We start from the raw sequence: 22,690 nt of genomic DNA, 5'->3' as shown, positions 1-22,690 counted from the left end.
TCTCTCTCTCTCTCTTTCTGCATGTGCGTGTATGTATGTGTACACGTGTGTGTGTGTAGGTATGTGTACACATGTTAGTACATGTAAACTAGAGGTTGACATTGGGTATCTTCCTCAGTTGCTCTTCACTTTTTAAAAAATTAGTTCATGGAGATCAGAAGGTAAGTTGTGAGAGTCAGTTCTCTCCTTCCACCTGGTAGGTTCTGGGAATCAAACTCAAGTTATCAAACTTGGCAGCAAATGCTTTACTGAGCCATCTTGTCGTCTCCTGGTTTATTTTATGTGACAGGATTGCCTGTTAAACCTGGAGCTTACAGATTTAGCTAGACTGGCTAGCAAGCCCTGAAGATCCCCTCTTTCCCCAGGGCTGGGATTACACGTGTGCAGCACTACACAGCTTTGTACATGGGCACAGGGTCCAAACCAGCTCCTCGTGTGAGTGCTGTAAACCCACTCACATTCCTTTGTTTCTTTTTTCCTTTCCTTTTTTTTCTTCCAAGACATGTTTCTCTGTGTAGTCGCAGCTGCCCCAGAACTCACTCTGTAAGACCAGGCTGGCTCCAGCTCAGAATCCTCCTACCTCTACCTCCCCAGTGCTCTGCCTCCTCTGCCTCCCAATTAAAGGCGGGCCTCACCACCGCCCAGCTGCATGTTTACATAAAAGGCTTGTCCCTCCACTAAGCTTTTCTTTACAATCTAACACAGTCCATTTAGTAAATACACCTTTCTTCTTTTCTTCCTTCTTTTCTTAAAAATCTTATTTATGGTAGGATGGTTTTCATTGTGAGTTGTTTGTTTTGTTATTGTCTTTTAGCTTTTGGAATCAGGTTTTGCAGTGTAGCCCAGGCTAGTGTCAAGCTTGAGCTTTTTCTACCCCAACCTCCCAAGTGCTGAGCTGATCACTTTACCCAGCCAGGCACACAGTCTTTTATAAAAATAAAAAATAGTCAACTTTTTTCTGAAGCAGGATTGACTGTCAGCATGCTTGGGAGATGCTGTTCTCATTGTCCTCCCAGGATGCCAGCACATGCTAGACTTTACCACCTTGTTTTCAGAGCTCTTTCCATTAAGATTATTGATGACCTTCGAATTCCATCAGAACAATCAGAGAGCAATGTACTGGTCACCATTTAGTGAGCCCTTTCTGTGAGCATAGCTCTCATACCCAGGCAGGACTACAGATTACAAGATAAAGTTCCAGTTTAAACTGTCTTAAGCAAACAAAACGTGGGGGAAGAATTGCTGGAAAGAATCTTGTGTAGCTTGCTGTGAAGGGAGTTGAACACTTTGCACATGGAAAGTGTCTCCACAGGCCTTGTCAAACAGCTAAGGCTTAGACCTGGAGTAGTGCCTGAGTGTTGGTCTCTCTGTGTTGGCTTTGTCTCTTTCAGGAGGCCAGCCTCCTTCTCTTACTGGAGAATCTCCCCGCTTAGCTTCACATCTTCCAGTTCTTTTTTTCCCCAATTATAGTTCTGGAAAAAACCAGAATTGCATCATGGGACTGCTCCTTTGATAGGGGGCTCTGTAAGAATACCATGAGAGGGGACCTGCAAGGGTTAGGGTAAATTGAGTGAACAATTTCAAAGATTTCATCTCCCAGTCCCAGAATTCTTCCTTATAAAAGTCTTTGGAACGAGGTGCTGTTATTTCTGTTCTAGAAAGCATGAAGCTGTATCTCCTGGAGGTCAAGTGGCTCGACACAGATGACATGGCTAATGTCAAGCCTCCAAGTCCAGCCTCTGGCTCCAGAGTGCTTGCTTTTATCCAGTACAGCATGTTTCTTTCCCATGCAGTAGAAAAGAAAAGGGAGTCATCATTTAGATGTCAAGGTAAAGTGTTGATGATGGCAAAGTGGCAGGAACTCTGATTTTCTTTCAGTAACCTCAAAGTATACTACCTTAAGTTAAAAAAAAATAAAAAATAAAAACAAACCTAAAGTCATATAAGACCTTTTAAAATGAACAACAACAGGTGGTGGCACATGGGACTTCAGTCTGCCTGTGGGCTCGCCAGAAAGCAGCAATGTGATTCTCTCACAGAGCTAACTGCCAGTTAGAACCATTGTAGATTTATCCACAGGGCTGCTTAATAGTCAGGTGCATTGCTGTGGAAACTAGCCCTTTTGTCTAGCACATGGCTGGTCTTCGGAATAAAAAACAGGAGGGGAAGAAAGAAAGTAGAGGCATCTGTCCCAGGTCCCTGCCTCTTCTCTCCTGGGCCTGGTGTGACCTGGTGTGGCTGGGATTCTGCTTAGTGTGCCTTAGAGTCAGAATACTTGAAAGGTGCACATACTGTGTGTGGTGCACATGAGGATGCTCTAATGGGTTTGCTAAGTCTTAGAAGCAAGCTCAGTGGGTCACTTTTTCTCCAAGTATGTTGAGTTCTCAAAGAGGGTCATAGTAGAAACTGCTGTCTAGTGATACCCCAGGTTCAGGCCACCACCACACAGCAGTGGTCCACTTATAAGCACCTGGCAGAGGAGAAACACAGGGTGATGGGAAGCAGACATTTTGGGTTCTGTTTTTAATCTGAATCCAGTTTGAAATGGGCAAATGTTGTATTTAAATAGTGCCCAGGGATGAAGCTAGAATCTCCCAGGCATTCTCTGATTACTCATGTAGGATGTGTATGTTTGTTTTGGTTTTGTTTTTTTAAAAAAGAATCTTCTCCTCCCATAGGCCTGACTTTTCCCAGGTATGCAGTGTTCTGTGGTACAGTTGACTATCGTAGGCCAGATAGCAAATACTAGGATGTATGCGTGTGGAAAAGAGACTTACTCTATAGAGCAGATGCTTCAGAGGAAACATTTTGACTCTGGGAAATGAATTACATTAAGTCTCACCCACTTAAGTACACTATTATAACAAGCAAAGACTGAAAAAAATATCTAGCAGACCATTTATCTTTCTTGAGGTCTGAAATCTAAGACTGTGAGCCTTGCTTTCTGGAAATGGAAAGCAGTGCCCTCAGTGGAGGCGGTCTGCGGAGGACACAGGCAGGAGCTTTCTCTGAGCCTTGGCACTTAGCATATAACCTGTTCGCATGCCACTATAACATAACATGCCTTAAACATCACATACAAGCCATGGTCAAGAAGGGAAGTCCTTTCTAGTGGTCTGTTGCCTACAAGGCCTCTATGGTCTTTTTGACATCATGACTCAAAAGCATGTAGAAGCCTCCAATGAGTTTAGAATATACTCACCGGTCTCCTGTAGCAGTACCTTGGCATTAAACTCAGCTACCCCAGCAGATGCTACCGATCTAAAGTGTAATGCTGTGGTTGACTTTGAACCCCTGCTTATAGCTTGAGGTTGTTCTTGAAGTTGGGGGATCGGTGAAACACTAAACCTGATGCAGAATAGTTTTAGCACTGCCACTCAATGCTGATACTTTTAATCATCTGGAAAAGATTTATTCAATTTCAGCTGCACTATATAGCTTTGGCTAGATGCCCTTGGTAAAGGGCCCTATAACTCATTGGCAGGGCCATGTTCTTTTTAATTTAATTTTATATGTATGGATGTTTTGCCTGCATGTTTGTATGTGCACCCCACCATGTGTGTGGAGGCCAGAAGAGGGCATCAGACCACCTGGAACTGGCATTATAGTGAATTGTGAGTTGCCTTGTTTGTTCTGGGACTTGAACCTGGGTCCTCTGCAAGAACATCCAGAATTTAACTGCTGAGCTGTCTTTGCAGACCCACCAGGGCCACTTTTGAGACTGAGAGGGAGCTATTCATATTTATACTGAGACATACTATGACCCCTGCATTGGACAGCTGAGGCAGAATTGTGGTTTAAGGGCAATTTCTACTGCATGATGAGACTTGGGCCCAAGTTACTGGCTCAATTAAGAGTGCTAGTCTGGCATCCAGAAGTAAAGCCCTGGGTTTGATCCCTAGGGTTTGATCTCAATACCACACGGTAGTAATTACATACATGTCTGTAATCCCAGGACTAGAGGCAGGAGGAGTAAATGTTCTAAGGAAGCCTGGGCACGGTGAGGTTGTGCCTCAACAAAACAAAGCAATGCAAGCCAATCTAAAACAATAATAACAAGAATAACTTTATTTTTTCAAAGTCAGCTTTAGTTTATGAATTATTCGTCCATAGCATTATTTAAGGATTTTAAAAACATCAGATATTCATAGGGGAATCTGTTATTTTAGATCTCCTTACTATCTACATTCCTAATCATGTGTGTGACTGTCCAGTTGCACAGAATGGAACAGCACTTCCCACATATAAATATGTCCACCTTACAGAGTGATTCCAGTAGTGGTTTCAGCAAATAGGTAACTTTTCTATTACCCGTTTGGTAGAGGAATTCATGCTTATGAGTTCTCTGAGCCTCTCCCATCAGAAGTCAGTCCACACATGAGCTTATTCCTCACATAGCCTTAATATGTAACTTTTCTAAATATATTGAGGTTGAAATAGATTTTTGGATGGGTTCAAATGCTAGGTACAGGTACTGTAGACCTTTCTCCAAAGCTGGTAATAGACAATGGTTTTGGTTACTTTTAAATTCCTATCAAAATCATCCAGAAAGTCCAAATTACAGAATAGTTTTGTTTAGTTATTAATCATACAAGATAAATCATGTAATTTCAGAATTTTAAAGTGATTTTCAGTATTTTTATAAGTATTTTCATAATTTGTCTAGAAAGAAAAAAAATAAAAAAATTAGGGCTAGAGGTATAACTCAGTTGGTGGAGTACTTACCAGCATGCATGAGGCTCAGAGTTTAATCTCTAGCACTTCATAAAATGAAAATGGTTCACATGCCTATAATCCTAACACTTTTGAGATGGGGGCAAAAAGATTAGGAGGTTCAAGAATTTATCATTGGCAGCTGTACTTTGGAGGCAGAGGAAGGTGGATCTCTGAGTTCAAGGTCAACTTGGTCTACAAAACAAGGACAGCCAAACAGTATACAGAGAAAACATGTTTTGGAAAACTTAACAAATTTTACTGGCTACAAACCAAGTTCCTAGTTGTAATAGTTAGGATCATGAACCCAAGGGAGAGCCTTATGTGTATATCCAAAGGACCTGAGAGCCCCTGTGCATTAAAGACTTTGTCTGCTAACTTGTCCACACTGACATTGGAGCACTTACAGAAGGTAGTAGCCACGGGGATGTTCACAGTTTGGACATGGCTCTGCAGTAGTGTCCACATTCTCCCGGGCAGCTGCCCCTCCTCCACCATCAGTCCGTTCCCACAGCCTGGGCAGAGCAGCAGCATCAAGAGTAACTTTATTATTATTGTTACATGGACGTAGTCATCACTTAGTGGGAGTGGGATTATCTGGCTAATCTGGAACAGACAGTTGCCTTGTGTATTCATGTCCTTTCCTATGTGCAACTGTTGTACAGCTAGTTAAATCAAGAACTTTATGAAGGCCCTGGGTTCTGTTCTTAGCACTGAAAAAGCAAAATATTATAAAAAAAATCCCCCTCTTCTATAGTTATCCCAGGACCCCACAGCCAGACCCCCTTCCACACTGTTTGTAGCAGAGCGAAAGTGTCTCACTGCAGGGATTCTGCTGTTCATCTGCTGCGCTTCCCATACCTCCTCAGCCACAGCAAACTTACAGAACAGTTTGCTGGAGCCCAACAAACTTTCCCCCTCTCTCCCCCACTCCCTCTCTCTTCCTTCCTTTTTGAAAAGGTCTTAAGTAGCTCAGGCTGATCTCCAATTCATAGTAATCCTCCTGCCTCAGATACCCAGGTGCTGAGATTATAGACATTAGCCACCATGTCTGGCTCAATCAGCTTTTTCTATCAATGACCAAATAGTAAATATTTTTGTTGTTGTGGGCCATGTTCTGTGGTGGCCATCCCTTGCTGGCATTGTCTGATGAAGATGAGCAGGGTGGGCTGTGTTCCCAAACCACACAAGACACATCTGGGCCATCGTTTGCCAGCCCAGGTTTGTATCCCTGCTCTGCACCATGTCGTCATGGTCGCTCCTCTGCCGCTGTCTCCCTATAGTTCGCTGTTGTCACCGTTCCTAGCATCTTTCTTGTTGTCAGTGGCAGTCCTCCGTCTTGATCCAGTGTAAGGAGTGATTACTCCTCTTCACCTTCAGTTTCCTGGTATTGGTGACAAGCATCCTTGATTTTCTCTGCTGATGCTGGTTTCTCTCTTGAATTTTTGCCCCGTTCTTTTCTTCTAGACAGCTGAGCGTTGGAATACTTGAGGGCTTGGTCCTCTCCTCTCTTCCCTCGCTTTCCCTCTCCTCTCCGACGAGGCACCTAATCAGAACATACTTGAGTGACTGACAGAGTAATTGAGATTCTGACTGGCATGCCTAAGCAGCTGTGTTTCTGTGGGTTTTCACAAGTCATAAAGTTCACAAGCCCTCCATGTGTGCATCTGTAGTGTTTTTCCACGCCCCCAGCACAGGTGAGGTGGGGTAACAGCAGCTTTAATGTTCCCTATCCACCTCTGTGGGGCTTAATTTCCTTGGAAACATTTGGCTCAACTACTAGCTCCAAATGAATCCTTCTGATTTCATCTCATTGGTTTCTAGGTAGCACACCATAAATGTTGAAGATTTGCCACAAATTAATGGCACAGTCTTTTAGAGCCATTATGTAGATGAAGAAACCGATACTCAGCAAGTATCCAGAGCTTACCAGGCTTCTAACTTGGAGCCTCCACTGCCTTTACAGGTGTGAAGGTTCATGTACACACTGAAAGAAAGATGTGTATCCTGTTTATCAGTAGTAACATGTATAGTAATCACCAAAATAGAGGAATGGCTTAGTTTTAAATAAAAACGTTATGCCAAGCAGGTAGCATGTGCTTATGATCCCAGCACTGAGAAAAACAGAGGTCAGCCCGTTCTACAGAGAGCTCTAGTCCAGCCATGGCTACATGATAAGACCCTGTCTCAAATCCAACACTTAATTTGCATGTTATGATACAGATTACTAAGAGTTTGTAGACTTTGCTTGTGCCCGTGCATGAGGTTCTTTCTCCTATTCTGGTGCAGTGAAACTGTAGTTATAAGAACAGCAAATCAAGAGAGTTTCTGTTCAAAATTTTCAGGAGACTGAAACTGATTATAGTGACTAGTGCTTCCTCTCCTTGCTTCTTGGTTTTTAACTACTTCTTTTACTATAGGCACTTGAAGAGGCCCAGAAAGCCATTCAGCAACTCTTTGGCAAAATCAAGGATATCAAAGACAAAGCAGAAAAGTCAGAACAAATGGTGAGTTTGGGGTTCATTCAGTCACACTAATTACCAGGCTCTTGTTTACCCTGCCTGCCAGTTGTCATGTACCCTGTGTGTGAGTGCACCCCGACTGCCTCAGAGGAGCTGCTATACATGGTGACTCACTGGCCTTGCTGCCATACATTTGCAGCCACTTTCAAATAGGAAAAGATTTGTTTTCCTCCAAAATAGTTTCCTAGTCATTTTAGATGCCATTCTCCAGCATGTCTATAGCATAAGTTTCAAGGTTAAGGACGTTTGAGTTGTAGTTTGGCACATAGCACACTAATGCTGCTCAGACTCTGGGGTGGGGGTGCCATGCCTGAGATGCATGCATACAGTCTTCTTTAGTTCCTACTCTTTGTAGGTGATGTGCTCACAGGATACCCTGCTGACCTGGAAGCCAGCCTTCACCATAGCTGCTCCTCAGACACCACCAGGATGCACGGGGTTTCTGGGCTGAGATTCTAAGCCATGAGATGCATGTAAATGACAGTTTCCTCAATATGAAATGACAATATCTGCTTCACAAGGGCTCTGAGCAAAGTAGCTAAGGGTCTGTGGTTTTTTTTTTTTTTTGAAGAGTACAATACATGCCAACAAACCATATGACTGTAGTGAAGATGACATTTGCTGGAGTTTGTTGTACTTAATTTTGTTTGTTTTGAATCTTAGGGTTTTACTATGCATCCCTGACCTGGAACTCAGTGTAGATAGGGTTGGCTTTGAACTCACAGAGATTCATTTGCCTTTGCCTTGTAAACACTCAAGGTTGTACTCAGCTTCTTATTTTATTTTCTTTGCATTTTATTGGATATTTTATGTATTTACATTTTAAATGTTATCCCCTTTCTCTATTCCCCCCTCTCCTACTCCAATACCCCCTCCCCTTCTCCTATGAGGGTGCCCCCTCCCACCTAGCCATTTCCACCTCACCACCCTGACATTCCCCTATACTGGAGGAACAAACCTTCACATGACCAAGGACTTCTATTGATGTCAGATAGTGCCATCCTCTGCTGCATATGTGGCTGGATCCCTGGGTCCCCCCATGTGTACTCTTTGGTTGGTGGTTTAGTCCCGGGGAGCTCTGGGATCTGGTTGGTTGATAATGTTGTTCTTCTTTTGGGGTTGCAAACCCTTTCAGCTCCTTGTACTAAGCTTTTGTGTTCAGTAGTAATGTTATGTTTCTAAACTGCTGTTCAAGATTGTGTTCCCTCTTCACAACCATCTATAACTCTAGTTCCAGGGACTCTGATGTCCCTTTTAGGCACACAGTAGTACACTACACAGACATACATATAGGCAAAACATCCATACACATAGAACAGGCAAATGGTTTGTTAAAGCCTCCTAGATGATAACCAGGTGTGGAATGTGCATGTGAGTCAGCACTGGGGAGGCTCTGCAGAGACGATCCATGTCAATAAAAAGAAACTGGGGAGATGACTCAACAGTAAGAGTACTTACTGCTCTTGCAAGGAACCTTACCTAGTTTGGACAGCACTCTTATTAGGCTGCTTATAACCAACATAAGTCTAGCACCAGGGCATCCAGTGCCTCTTCTGGCCTCTATTGGTACCAGTATGCACACATACACATAAAATAATAAAAATGAATCTTCTTTTTTTTTTTTCTTTTAAAGATAGAGTCTCTCTCCAGGTGGTGGTGGTGCATGCCTTTAATATGAGCTCTTGGGGGACAGAGGCTGGTAGAACTCTGAGTTTGAGGCCAGCCTGGTCTACAGAACTAGTTCCAGGATAGCCAGGACTGCACACAGAAAAACCCTGTCTTGAAAACAAACAAACAAACAGATAACAACAACAACAACAACAGACAGGGTCTCTGCATGACACTGACTAGTGAAATTCACTGTTGAAGACCAGGCTGGCTTTGAATTCAGAGATCTTCTTGCATCTACCTCATGAATACTGCGATGTAAGGCATGAATGAACACACCCAGCCCAAAATGTATATTTAAAAAAGAGAAATCAGCAAACAAATCATGAAAGGGGTTAATTATTGTAAGTTATTTTAGTTTTATATTGTGAGAGTATTTTTATTTTTTTCCTAGGGGCCAACCTGAGGTTGTTTTAAGTGATTTTATGTATGATTTTCTTGTTGAGTGACTGGATGGAGGGTTTAAAGCTTTCTCACCCTTCCCTGTTCTCTGTTTTTTCAATGTTTAGGTGAAAGAGATCACCCGAGATATTAAGCAGTTAGATCACGCCAAGCGCCACCTGACCACCTCAATCACGACACTGAACCACCTGCACATGCTGGCAGGCGGGGTGGACTCCCTGGAGTAAGTAGTGTGAACTTTCTCAATGGGCCCTGGGGAATGCTCTACATGAGGACAGTGGCTTCAGAGAGTTATTTACTCCCCAGCCAAGCCAGCCTCACCCTCCTGCCTCACCTTTGGAACACTGACCAGAAAGAAGTGTTCAATCACTTTTGGTGTTCACAACTGAACAAAAGAGCTGGGGATGTGGCCCAGTGACAGACAAAATGCCTGCTTAACATACCCAAAGCCCTGGCTTCCATCCACAGAACTGCAGAAGACAGCAGACATCTGTCTTTGTAAAAAAGAAATGATGGACAGGCGACCTGAGGAGGCCACAGAAAGCCCATGAGAATGATCCTGAGAAATGGGTCGTCTCGTGTGGTAGATCTAGACCAGAAAGCCAGACAGAGTGACTCAGCCCCAGTCACTCCCTAGGGCCTCTGCCTTGGCAAGTATCCTTCCTTCTACTGGGCTGAGTTTCATTTCACCAAAGAGACCATTTCTAAACAAATCTTTAACATATAGTTCAACTCACTTTTTTCTTAAACCCCTGTTTTCAATATTGTAGTTCTTGTGTAACACATTTAGCAACAGTATTAAAAGAAGTCTCTGGCCATTTACCATGAATCAGTGTTTCAAATCCTCCCCCTCCAGCACCCCAGCTCAGTTTTGTGATGGGTCTTAGGCTGATTCCCCCTGCCCTAGTCATAATGGAATTTCACATGTGTACAGACCAGCCATCTTCACAGACATGCAGCTCTGGCCGGAATGAAAGATGCCCAGAAGGAAGGAGGAGAGGTTGTATTATTCTTAGCTGCTTCTGGGCATACAGTGGGTAGCAGAGGAGCCCTGGTCCATTGCAGGAGTGATCATCCAGGGCAGGTAGCCAATGGGACTACAAGAACCATCTCCCTTCCTCCTTCCCACGGGGCACTTTGTATTAGCAGGTCAAGATGCCAGTAGAGCACCGTGGCTTGAACTTGAGCCTTTCCTTGAAATGTCTTATAAGGGAATTGCATATTTAATGTGAAAACAAACCCAGAGGAAAATGTGGACCTATCGTTTGCACTTCATTACCATGTATAACTTACTTTTATCAGCATTGTGTATTTAAGCTTTATTACCCTTAGAGTAGGGCAAGTTGATATCTCAGATGCTGTTGTTTATCATTGTCTTAAAACTACATATGATAGTTAACTTGAAACCACAAACAATTATCCTGTTTTATACTCCAGAAAATTGGTTTGGTTCTCCTGCACACCACAATCCTCAGTGATATTTTACACATCATTCCCTCAAAATCTTACTCTTCATGTAATCCCAAACCCATTGTCTTCCCAGAGTCCCCTTCTGCCACCCCCTGAGCATCTGGCACACACAGACTCTTTTGTGCCCCTACGGCATATAGTTTACACTGTTATTTAGAGCATACTTTACCCTCTTGCTGTTAGTTAAATGTTTACTTGACCCTCCCATTACTGAATGATACCACCTTGAAAGTTGGAGCTAAATCATAATCTTTTTCCTTCCCCAGCACTCATACTAGGTCTAGCTATCATAGGTCATCCCACACATGTTATCTCATGTCTTAGTGACATCTGGCTATTGTAGGTCATCCCACATCTCTATCTTGTGTCTTCAGTGATTGGTTTCTACCTCTCGACTTCTATCCTTGCAGAGCCATGACCAGGCGCAGACAGTATGGAGAAGTTGCTAATCTCCTTCAGGGTGTAATGAATGTTCTGGAGCACTTTCACAAATACATGGGAATCCCACAGATCCGACAGCTTTCCGAAAGGTAAGATGTCCTCACAGACAATGGTTTTTCCATAAGGAAAGATGGTGCCATATGCTTTCTTTCACCATATTGTAGGAAGCAGCTTCAGATGCTATGTGACCTCACCCTATGATGCCCTTTACCTTGTCTTTGCAGCCTGCCCGAGTTAACTAGTATGTATGTATGTATGTATGTATGTATGTATGTATGTATGTACAGCTCTTCATTGTTTACAGAACTTGTTGGTCTAAAACAGTTATCTTGCTCATGAAACTTGGCCAGGCTTAGGTAATAATTTGTCTCTGCTCCAGACAACATCAGTTAAGGCAGCTGAAGATGGGACAGAGGAGAGCCATCGACTACCATGTCTGGTAGAGATGATGTTCACTGTCAGCTGAGAGCTCAGCTAGTATGGACTGAGATTGTTGTCCTCATGGGTTTCTTAGGCTTTCTCATAGTAGGACTGCTGAGCTCTAAGAATAAATGCACCAAGAGAACTGAGCCTTTGAAGTCACATGGCATCACAAAGCCACTGAGAGTCAAAAGGAAAAAAAATGTTTCTTCCTCTTTTCCTCTGAGGAATGTCAATGGCACATTGGTGAAGGCAGCATGTGGGGTGGATGCTGTGGCAGGCTTTAGACATAGGCGATGTCATCAGAACGTCAGATATCATAGGGAGGAGTTTCTCTTTGACCTTTCTCTTTCTTCCTACCATCTTTGAGGTTTCCCTAAAATTTCTTTAAGTAATTTTTAAAAAGATTTATGTATTTTATTTATATGATCACACTGTAGCTGTCTTCAGACAGACCAGAAGAGGGCATCAGATCCTATTACAGATGGTTATGAGCCGCCTTGTGGTTGATGGGAATTAAAGTCAGGACCTCTGGAAGAGCACTGGGTATTCTTAACTGCTAAGCCTTCTCTCCAGGCCCCACCCTTAAGTTTTGATCCTAGGTTCAGATCCAGTGAGAACGTTCTTAAGAGGAAGAAGAGGATTCTGAAGAAGGAAGGGGACAGTGAGTTCAGTGCTTTTTTGGCCTTTTCTATTAGAGATGACAACAGAAAGAGAATCTAAAAATTCTTAACCTTACTCCAAGCAAAGGCAGCATGGCCCCCAGCTGCACTCTTTCATTCTGCCTCTTAGGAAGGCCTGCCTGCTACACAGTTCTACTCTATGTTTTCTTTATTTAATTATACAAATAACATAGATACATAATTTCTTCTATTTAAAAAGTCTAAACTGGATGTGGGTGGCTTACATCTGTTGTCCCAGTACTTGGGAGGCTTTTGAGTTTGAGGCCAGCTGAGGATTTATGGGACTTTCAAAACACTAACAAAAAAAAATACAAAAAATAAATAAACAGGTACATCTCAGCTCTTTTATCTACATTTCAAATCCTGCTGCACTCCTGGAAGGAGTGACTGCTGTTAGCTTGTTCCCCCTGCACTTACAGCGAGCCTAGAACTGCCTCATTCCCTGGGTGGACTGCAATAGGATAGTGTGTCCCAGGCTAGTTTGCTGTCTTCATGTCCCTGGAGCCCTGGTTCTGATTCTTAAGACATGCATCTTCTCACATGTGTGCAAGAGGATCTAAAGCTAACTGATGATTGGCCATTTATGTTTCTTCTCTGCAGTATTTGGTTGGTTGGTTTTGTTTTGAGACTTGTCTCACTGTGCAGTCCTGGCTGCCTGGAGCTTGCTATGGAGACCAGGCTGTACTTGAACTCAGAAGTCTGCCTGCCTCCGATTTCTGAGTGCTGGGATTAAAGTGTGTGCCACCATGCCTGACTCAGATTTCTTATGTTCTAATAAATTCTTTTATTTCTTTCTTGGACTGGTATTGGGATTTATTTCCTTTGTTGTCTTGTTTTGGAACTCCTATACATGAACATTTTAACTTGTAACCTGCTGACTCATTCTGTGGGGCTGCTTTCTGAACTGTGGGCTCCATCTTCCAGTTCTGCCTTGTTCTTCTCTGGTGCCCACTCTGTTCTTTGGCCTCAGTTTTTGGTTAACATTTTTACTTAAACAGCAGGTTTTAATTTCCAGAATATCTAGATGATTTCTTTTCTCAGGGACAAAAAATATTCTGAAATCTTTCAGAGATTCAAAACTTAGTATTTCTGAAGGCTTTGGGTTGTCTGCATGTTTGTCTGTCCTATGTATAAGGTTTTCAGCTTGTTGACTCTTAGTAGTGGCACTCTTCAGATGTTTGGTGCATCTCCGTTGAAGGTTCATATTTTTGGTGGGATTTTAAAATTATTATTATTATTAATTTTATGTTATCTGTTACTCTGATTGGAAATCACTACCATCTGCTATTGAGGAGAGGAGGGATGTTCTGCTTAAGGGTACCACATAGCTCTTCTAAGGTTCCTAGGGCTAGACCTCAGGAGCTGGCAAATGATTTGCCAGGGGCCTGATCTTAAACATTGATAACTCTCAGGCCACTGCTGAGGCTCACAGGCTCAAGGGGCCAAATCAATGTAGGACTGAGCATTTAGGGTAAGAATGTGACACGGCTTCTGGCACCCACATCGCTGTGACTGGAGCCAGACACATCTAGAGGTTCCCTTTAGAAGGCCCCTGCTCCTGGTATCTATCTACCTGTCTTTCCTTATATTTTATCTGGTTTTTAGATTGATTTATTTTATTTTATGTGTGTGAGTATTTTGCTTGCATCTGTGTGTGTGTGTGTGTGTGTGTGTGTGTGTGTGTGTGTGTGTACTGTGTGTGTCTAGTGCCTGGTGTGTGCACTATATGTGACCTGCATCTGTATGTGTGCCCCATGTGTGTGCCTGGTGCCTATGTGTGCACCATGTGCGACTTAAATCTGCAGGTATACCCATGTGTGCATCTAGCACCTATGTTTGTCAGAAGTGGGCTTTGAATCCCTTGGAACTAGTGAGAGGAGTTTGGTCCACCATGTAGGTTCTGAAAACTGAATATAGGTCTTCTGCATGAATAACAGTTCCTCTTAACATGAAAGTGTCTCTCCAGCTTCCATGTCTTTTCATTTGTGAGAAGCACTCTTAGGCTATGAATTTTGTTCTTTAGTCTTGTTCTACCAGGAAACCCACAGGCTGTCTAGTTTACCAGCTCCCCTTTTGCCTGGTTTTTGATTTTTATTTAAGTCTTTTTATAATTTCTAAGAGTCTGAGGCAGGAAGGGAGGTTTCTGTATGTGCTAAGTTGCCGTCTTGCAGTGGAGATGTTCAGGGACTGTTAAGGAATGTCGGAATAGGCTTGGCAAAGTGCTAGGGAAATCGCCACCCTTCCCCTTGTCCTTCTTAACCCTCTTACACTTAGAAGTGGCTGGTTTCCATATCAGTCTGGGAATCTGAAACAGCCAAGAATGTCCATGAGCTGGATGTCATGAGCAGACCTGTTCTCAGTGGGTAGGGAGGAAGGTGGCACAACCTGCCCTAGTCTCAGTGACTCAGTGATCTGCTGTTCCCATTCTTTTAATCTTTCCTTCATCTGCCTAGCATAATGTACTGTGTGCCTCCTGTATCCTGGGCCGTGTGACTGCTAAGCACATACTCTTCCACTGAGCTACAGCCCCAGCCCTACCAGACACCTCCACCCCCAGCTTTCTGATTCATAGTTTAATCTGTCAGTGTAGACCGCAGATAACTAGAGCAGCTGTATTTGACTTTAGTTTTTAAGAGTCTACACCTAAGAGAGATCACACCATATTTATCTTTCTGTGTCTGGCTTATTTACTCTAAGTCCTCTGAGTTTATCACATTGTTTCCAATGTCAACATCATCTTTTTAAAAGCTGGGTAAAGTCCCACTGGATATATGCAACATGGTTCTTTAACCCATATCTGTCATCTAAAGACAATGGCTGTTGTAAACTTACTTCTGTGAGCAGGGCAGGGCAGCTATCCCTATAGAGTGTGGATATCATCTCCTTTGGGTATATACCCTATGTAGATTAATTTTGGGATTTTCGAGAACCTCATACTATTTTCCATAATAGCTGCACTAGTCAACACCTCTGCCATGGTGTTCAAAGGTTCTCATTTCCACACCCTCACCAACGCTTACCTATTTCTTTACTTTTGATATTAGCTATCCTGAATACCTGTTATTTCAGGTTTGGAAGCAGAGACAGGAGGATCAGTAATTTGCTATGTGAGACTGTCTCAAAAAACAAAGGGAAGTCTTATCTCATTGAGGGCTGGTTTTGTTTTTTGTTTTATTTATGAATTTAAAAAAATTATTTATTTACATTCCAGTTGTTGCCCCGTCTCAGTTCCCCCTTCTACAGTTCCTAATCCCATTCCTCCTCCCCCTTGCCTCTGAGAGAGTGTTTCCCCCACCTGACCAGCCTCCTCCTACCCTGGGGCCTCAAGTCTCTCCAGTATTAATTTGAATCTTTTACTATGACCAAACTAGATAGACCTCTGCTACCTATGTGCCAGGGGCCTTGGACCAGCCTGTATATGTTCCTGGTTGGTGGCTTAGTCTCTGGGAGCTCCCTGGGTTTGGGTTGGATGAGACTGCTGGTCTTCCTGTGGGGTAGGTCTTCCTTTCAGCTACTTCAATCCTTTCCCTAATTCAACCATAGGAGTCCCCAACTTCATTCCGATGGTAGGGTCTAAGTATTGCTTCTGTCTCAGTCAGCTGCTGGTAGGGCCTCTCTGAGGACAGCCATGCCAGGCTCCCATCTGTAAGCACGTTGTAACATTAGTAATAGTGTCAGGCCTTAGTGCCCTACCATGAGATAGATCTCAATTTGGGCGTGTCACTGGACCTCCTTCCTCCAGTCTCTTCTCCACTTTTGTCCCTGCAGTTCTTTTAGACAGAAACAATTCTGGAACAGGAATTTTTACTGTGGGTTGGTAGCCCTGTCCCTCCACTTGAGCCCTGTCTGTCTATTGGAGGTGGACTCTGAGTTCCCTTTCCCCAGTGTTGGGTTTGGCTGAGGTCACCCCCAATGAATCCTGAGAGTTTGTCACCTTTTTAGAGGGTCCCCTCACCTCCCACTCCCCAAGGCTGCTTGTTTCCATTCATTCTCCTGGCCCTCTGGTCTTCTCTCCTGTCCCCTTCCCAATATCTGAACCTGTTTCCCATTTCTCTTCCCCTGCCTTCTCCTGCCCAGATCCCCCCACTCCCTCTGCCTCCCGTGATTATTTCCTTCTCACTTCTAAGTAGGATTGAAGTACCTCACTTGGGCCTTTCTGCTTTTAGACTTCCTACTGTGTGTAGGTTGTATCCAAGGTATTGTGTACTTTTTGGGTAATATTCACTTATTAGTGAGGACATACCATGTATGTCCTTTTGGGTCTGAGTTGCCTCACTCAGGATGATGTTATCTAGTTCCATCCATTTGCCTTCAAAACTCATGATGCCCTTATTTTTTAATAGCTGAATAGTATTCCATTGTGTATATGAACCACATTTTCTGTATCCATTTTTCAGTTTTTTGGGATATCTGGGTTGTTTCTAGTTTCTGGCTATTACAAACAAGGCTGCTGTGAACATGGTAGAGCATGTGTCCCTGTGGTATGATAGGGCATCTTCAGGTGTATGCCCAAGAATGGTGTAACTGAATCAGTTTTGTTTTATTTTTATGTGTGCATGTGTATGTGTCTGTGTGAATGTATATACATGTGTGTATGTGTCTGTGTGAGTGCATATACATGTGTGTGTGTGTACATGCATATGTTGGATCCCTTGGAGCTGGAATTAGAGGTGTTTGTATACGCCTGGCATGGGTGCTGGGATCTGAACTCAGTCCTCATGACGGAGCAGCAAGTGCTCCTACTACTGCGCTCTCTAGCCAGCTCCTGTTAGTTTCTAAACTCTTTTTGGTTGGTTTTGGTTTTCTAAGACAGTGTCTAAGTAGTTCTGGCTATTCTTGAACTTGCTATGTAGACCAGGCTAGCCTCAAAGTTGTAGAAATCCACCTGCCTCTGTTTCCTGAGTACTGAGATTAAAGGTGTTTGCTACCAAATGTGGCATCCTTATTGGGGCTTTGATTTTGAGTATACATCTCTGGAGATGAAATAATATTGAACATTTTTTATATACCCTGTTGATTTTATATCTGCCTTGAAAAAACACATATTTGGATCCTTTGCCTGGTTTTTAAAATTAGATTGATTTTATTTAGGGGGTTGTTTGTGTGTCATGGCGTGCGAATGGAGCCTAGAGAACAACTTTGGAAGTCATTCTCTCCTTCCATCCTGTGAGTTCCCTGGGTCAAACACAGATCCTTGGGTTTGGCAGAAGGTATCTCTTCCTCTAAGCATCTCCCCTGGCCTCTTTGCCCCCTCCCTTTCTTTTATTTTAAGACAGGGTCTCAGGTATCCCGAGACAGCCTCAAATGTTTCATGTAACTGGTATGGTCTTGAGTTTCTGGTCTCCTGTTGCACCTTTTGAGCGCTGTGACTGCCGGCAAGCTCCAGCCTGGTTAAGAACCTAGGGGTGACTATCTAGTCAGACACGCTACCAGCTTAATGTGCCCCAACCCATGTTTTGTTTTTACTTTGTCATTCCAAGCTCTTTATATATTTTGCATACTAACCTTAATGAGCTATGAGGTTCTCAGTATTTTCTCCTGATTCATAGCCTGTCTTTTCATTCTGTGGATTTTCCCAAGCTCTCTTCAGTTTGAGACAATCCCATTGCTTTGGCTTGTTTGTTTGTTTGTTTTCCTTACTTTTTTCTGTGTTCTTGGTGTGCTGTTTGCTTTTTCAAAAAAAAATTTTTTCCCCCTGAGCTGGAGAGTTGTTTCAGAGGTTAAGAGCCATTGTTGCTCTTGTAGGGGGTCGAGGTTTTATTTCCATCAGCCTCACGGCAACTCAACCTGAGGGCACCGAGCATGCATGTGGTGCACAGATACACATGAACATGGAAAGAAAGAAACCATACAATAATAAAATAAGTAAATCTTTAATTTCTCAAAGGTGTAGTTTTTATAAATTTGAAGAAACTTGGTGAGCACTATTAGAGTGGCATTCTCTGAAAGCAGTGGTTCTCAGCCTCCCTAAAGCTGCAACCCACGGTTTCCATGTTGTGGTGACCCAACCATAAAATTATCTTGTTGCTACTTTATAACTGTAACTGTGATACTGTTATGAATCAAAATGTAGATATATAACATGTAGGATATCTGATTCGCAATCCTTGTGAAAGTGTCATTTGACGTCCCCAAAGGGTCAAGACCCATAGGTTGAAAACCACCTTTTTAAGCTCATGCAAGAGGAAAACCCTATATTCTGTTAGGTGCCAGCCACGCAGACATTCATAGCTATGGGCTGGACCTCCTGTCCTGTCCGTGCGGTGTGTCCTCGCCTGCAGCTGAAGGGAACGCAGCGGGAGCTGCTCGTTTGCTCAGCTGCCATCGGTTTTCAAAGAGGTGCTAACATTCTGAGCAAAGTCCAGACCTATTTTTAGCATCATTTCTAGTGAATCGTCCTACTTATGTTTATATAGTGATGGTGGAACCATCTGGAAATGATAGAAATAAATGTTTGTTCAGGAGAAGGGGGAAAAGCCAAGTTACCCCTGCGCATTGCTCCAGTGTTATACCTTGCTGTCTATAAATCGCACAAGTCATCCACAAGATTGTATTCTCAAGTCTTGGCCTGTACATTTGAAATATGAAGTTCATGGGTCTTGATTTGCTATTTCTTTCAACTACCCTTCTGGCAAATGCCTGAATGTTTAATGTAGCATTGAAGGAAAGTTTTTTTTTTCTTTAATATCTTTACATTTCAAATCCTCCTGGCTTAAGCATATCCACAAGGGCAAATGCTTCTAGTCAGTCAATATTTCCCGAGAAAGAGCGAGAGATTCTTGTATTTCTTTAAAAAATAAACAAAGAAAAAAGCCTTGGAACCCTTAAATTAATCCCATTCTCCCCCAAGCTATGTCTAACCTCTTACATATGAGAAAGGCCTGGCAAGTTGGGAAGTCACATGGTGAAGTGGAAAAAAGAAAAGGCTGGATGGATCTGTTTATTTGACAAGTTCTGTCTGGGCCTCCTCAGATTAAGCTGTGAGGGATGCTTTCTATGATCTCAGAGCCTCCCGCTGGGTCTCTGCAACAGTCTAGGTTGGGATTCTTGGTAGCACCTACTGCGGTACAGTATTTGACTAATCCATTCCATTCCGTGAAGGCAGTGTGTGGGAGGTCAGCTTTCAGACCAGTGATTTCAGAACAGTGGAGAACATTTTCTCTGACTGTCACAGATATATATATGTAAGAGTCCAGTTTTCCTGGTTTGCTGTCCTTCTGCCACCACGCCTTATGGCTGATATTATACTTAGGAAAGGGCACTTTTGGTCACTCTAATGTCACATAGCATGGATGAAGCCAGAAGCAACTCACTGATTTTCTTTTCTAAGCAACAGAATGCTTCATTTCCTACTAGTAACCAACTCCATGTAACTGTCACCCAACAGGCTGTTATTTGGATGCCAAGAAGAACGTTTTTGCTTGTAGTCAGACAGGGTCTCTGTATAGCCTTGACTACCCTAGAACTCACAGAATCCACCTGCCTCTGCCTTCTAAGTACTGGGAATAAAGTTGTACCTCACCATGCTCGGCTGCAGAAAGAACGTTTAGTCTTCCCTGCACTCTATTAGGCACTGGGCTGATGTTAGCCTGCTAACTTATTCCTAGGACCCTGTTCAGACAATTGACTATTGTGTTAGTTTCTGCTGCTGTGATGAAATAACCAAGAAAAAGAACTTAAAAGTAGTGGTTGCTGGACTAGTGACACATGCCTTGAGTCTCAGTACTCAGGACACAGAGGCAGGTGAAGCTCTGTGAGTTTGAGGCTAGCCCGATCTACAGATGGTGGTACAAACCAGCCAAGGCTACTTACTGAGACCCTGATGTTGTTGCTGTTTTATTTTATTTTGTCTTTAAGGCCTTATTTTGGTTGATGGCTTCAGTCCACTGGCCATGTTGCTTCTGGGCAACATGGATAAAGCAGAGCATCATGTAGGGGGCACATCATGGAGTAGAGACGCACCTCAGGCAGACACAAGGCCAAATTAAAAAAAAAAAAGCGAGGATCTGAGGACAAAATACACTTTCTGTGTGGGCCAGTAAGCTAGCTCAGTGGGTGCAGATGCCTGTCATCACACCTGACAGCCCCAGCTCAACCCTTGGGACCTGCATGCTAGAATTGAGTCCTGCAAGCTACCCACCCCTTTCTCTTTCTCCTTCTGGGCACTACCCACCCAGCCATGCCCCATTTCCTTGTAATTTCTCAGTAATCCAATTAAATTATGAATCTGATCACCAAACCTTCAACATAGGAAACTTTTGGGGAATAGTTCATAATAGGCTATAACCATTATGGAAGGTGTGGCTCACATCTCACCCAGAAAGTGCCTGTGAACTCAGTCTGTCTTTGTCGGTAATGTCTCCAGGGGAATAGCTGCTCTTTCATCTCAGTCACTGGGAGACACTTAGCAACCATTGCTGCAAACAATTCTAGGCAGAAGCTTATTCTTCTAGCCAATATTAATTATGTATCCACTTGCCATCACTTGTAAAGGTGGGCACTATTGCCAGCCAGAACTGTCAGCTGGGTATTGTGAAATAATCAGGACTGGAAAGATACTGAAATCTTCTAGCACAGGCTCCATCTCTCCATCCTCACTCGATTATTCCCTCCCTCCCTTTAAGCATTAGTTAGAAATCATTACACATGGGAGTCTGGCCTTCTGTACTCTAGTACCAAGACCCATCATATACAGTGGTTGTCTTTCCAGCCACTGCGGTATTAAAATTAGCCAGAACATAGAGATTGGCAATTGTAGTAGACTAGGGTGGGGTAACAGGCAGAGCTGAGCCCAGTAGTCTTGTTGAAGGGTCAGTAGCCCTGAACATCTGCCTTTGCATTCCTCTGGTCAGGGGTGAGCCTCACCCACAGGATTTATTCTGTAGCTCAGGAAAAAACTGGTGTTGTCTTTGTGCTTCCAAGAAGAGGGGCAGAACAGAAAGGCAATAGCATTAGGATCTTTGCTTTGTGACCTGGTCCCACAGCAGACAGCCTGCTGGCTCACTCTGGAAGTCACAAGATGCGCAGAGGGACAATTTTATGAAAGCACATTTTTTTCTCTCACATTAGACTTTATACTCAGGGGAAGTTTCTGCAGCATCTCCAGGGGGTAGGGTAGATTGCAGCATAGCCTTTTCTTGACCACAAACTGAGAATAATATAAACTCTTCTATAGGAATGGTTTGGAACATTTGAAGATAGTGGAAAACCCTGGAAAGTATTTGGAATCAGGCATGATTATAACTGTGCCACAGGAAGAAACTGAGTGTTCTGGGTCATGCCTGTCCTCTTGTTAAAAATAAAATCTCAGCCCCTTGCCAGGTTCTCCTAAGTAGCCAAAGAAATTGTGGTTTTAAGTTCACTATTGCTAGAAACTTTGTAAATCAATCCAGAAGTTTCAGGGTGGAGTCCAAGAAAGGAGACATGCTGTTTCATGGTGCTTTTAGCAAAGCAAGTCTTTACCTCAGGCCCAGGAAAATTCATCAGCTGCCCAGGAGCCTCACTTTTTAGCTCTGTTGTTGGCAGGGACAAGCCAGGTATCACCAGCAGAGGCAGCTGTCAGGAACCAGGAGGACATGATCAGCACTTGCTTATGTGCACTTCCTGTTTCATTCTAGCAGCTTCCCCTTTCCCTTCATGCTGTATATGTTTTGGGCACCCATCAATCCTGCAGACACCATTAAGAACCAGCCTGGCCCACCCCACCCCACCCTTCCACTTAGTTTTCCTTATAGTTCAGTTTTAATCTCTAGAAGTTACATTTTCATCCAGTGCCTATTGCTTGATTTGCCTGTCTTGTTTTGCTTTGTGAGACATGGTCTTCCTATGCATCTCCCTCTGGCTTTGTACTTGTGATCCTCCTGCCTCTACTTTTTCAGTGCTGAGATTCTGCCTTTCGCTCTTAATATAATGCCCTTCACTTTTAAAGAATAGTTCATTAATCATCTCGCTCTTTTTTTTTTTTTCTTTTTCCTTAGAGAACATTTAAAATGTTAGGTTTCTGAATTAAAGTATTATAAAAAGCAAATATAAAACCACCCTGAAACAGTCTGACCCACTCTTCCCAGTCTGTACCCCAAAGCATAGGAAACGGTTGTTCCATTGATACAACAGATTGGTGTTTGATCAGGCTGCTCTTATATTTCCATGAGATATAACTACCCCCAATGAGTTTTTAAACAAGTTCAACCTCTATATCTCAGTCGGTAAGAGTGACCTAGACATGTGTCCTGGCGGGATGAGAGGAGAGCTCAGTGCAGAGCACTCGTCTCCCATGCCCTAGACATAGATGCAATCCCTAGCACAAAAAGGGGGGTGGGGAGGAAGAGTAAGACAACCCACCCTGAAATGCCTGTCCTAGCCCTTTCTGTG

General features: G+C 43.3%; 1 protein-coding gene across 1 annotated transcript in view; it reads left to right on the top strand.

The window, feature by feature from the left end:
* Positions 1–22,690, top strand: part of VPS53 (VPS53 subunit of GARP complex) — a 126,348-nt gene that overhangs the window by 29,038 nt on the left and 74,620 nt on the right. The window contains exons 5-7 of the mRNA XM_080923813.1: positions 7,134–7,220; positions 9,413–9,528; positions 11,186–11,305. Of these exons, the coding sequence (XP_080779939.1) occupies positions 7,134–7,220; positions 9,413–9,528; positions 11,186–11,305 (323 nt within the window). The remainder of the gene's footprint in view (positions 1–7,133; positions 7,221–9,412; positions 9,529–11,185; positions 11,306–22,690) is intronic.

This window comes from Micromys minutus (assembly GCF_963924665.1).
Source record: "Micromys minutus genome assembly, chromosome: 10".
NCBI lineage: Eukaryota > Metazoa > Chordata > Mammalia > Rodentia > Muridae > Micromys > Micromys minutus.
Note: the sequence above shows the minus strand (reverse complement) of the source record. Positions and strands in the feature narration are given on the sequence as shown.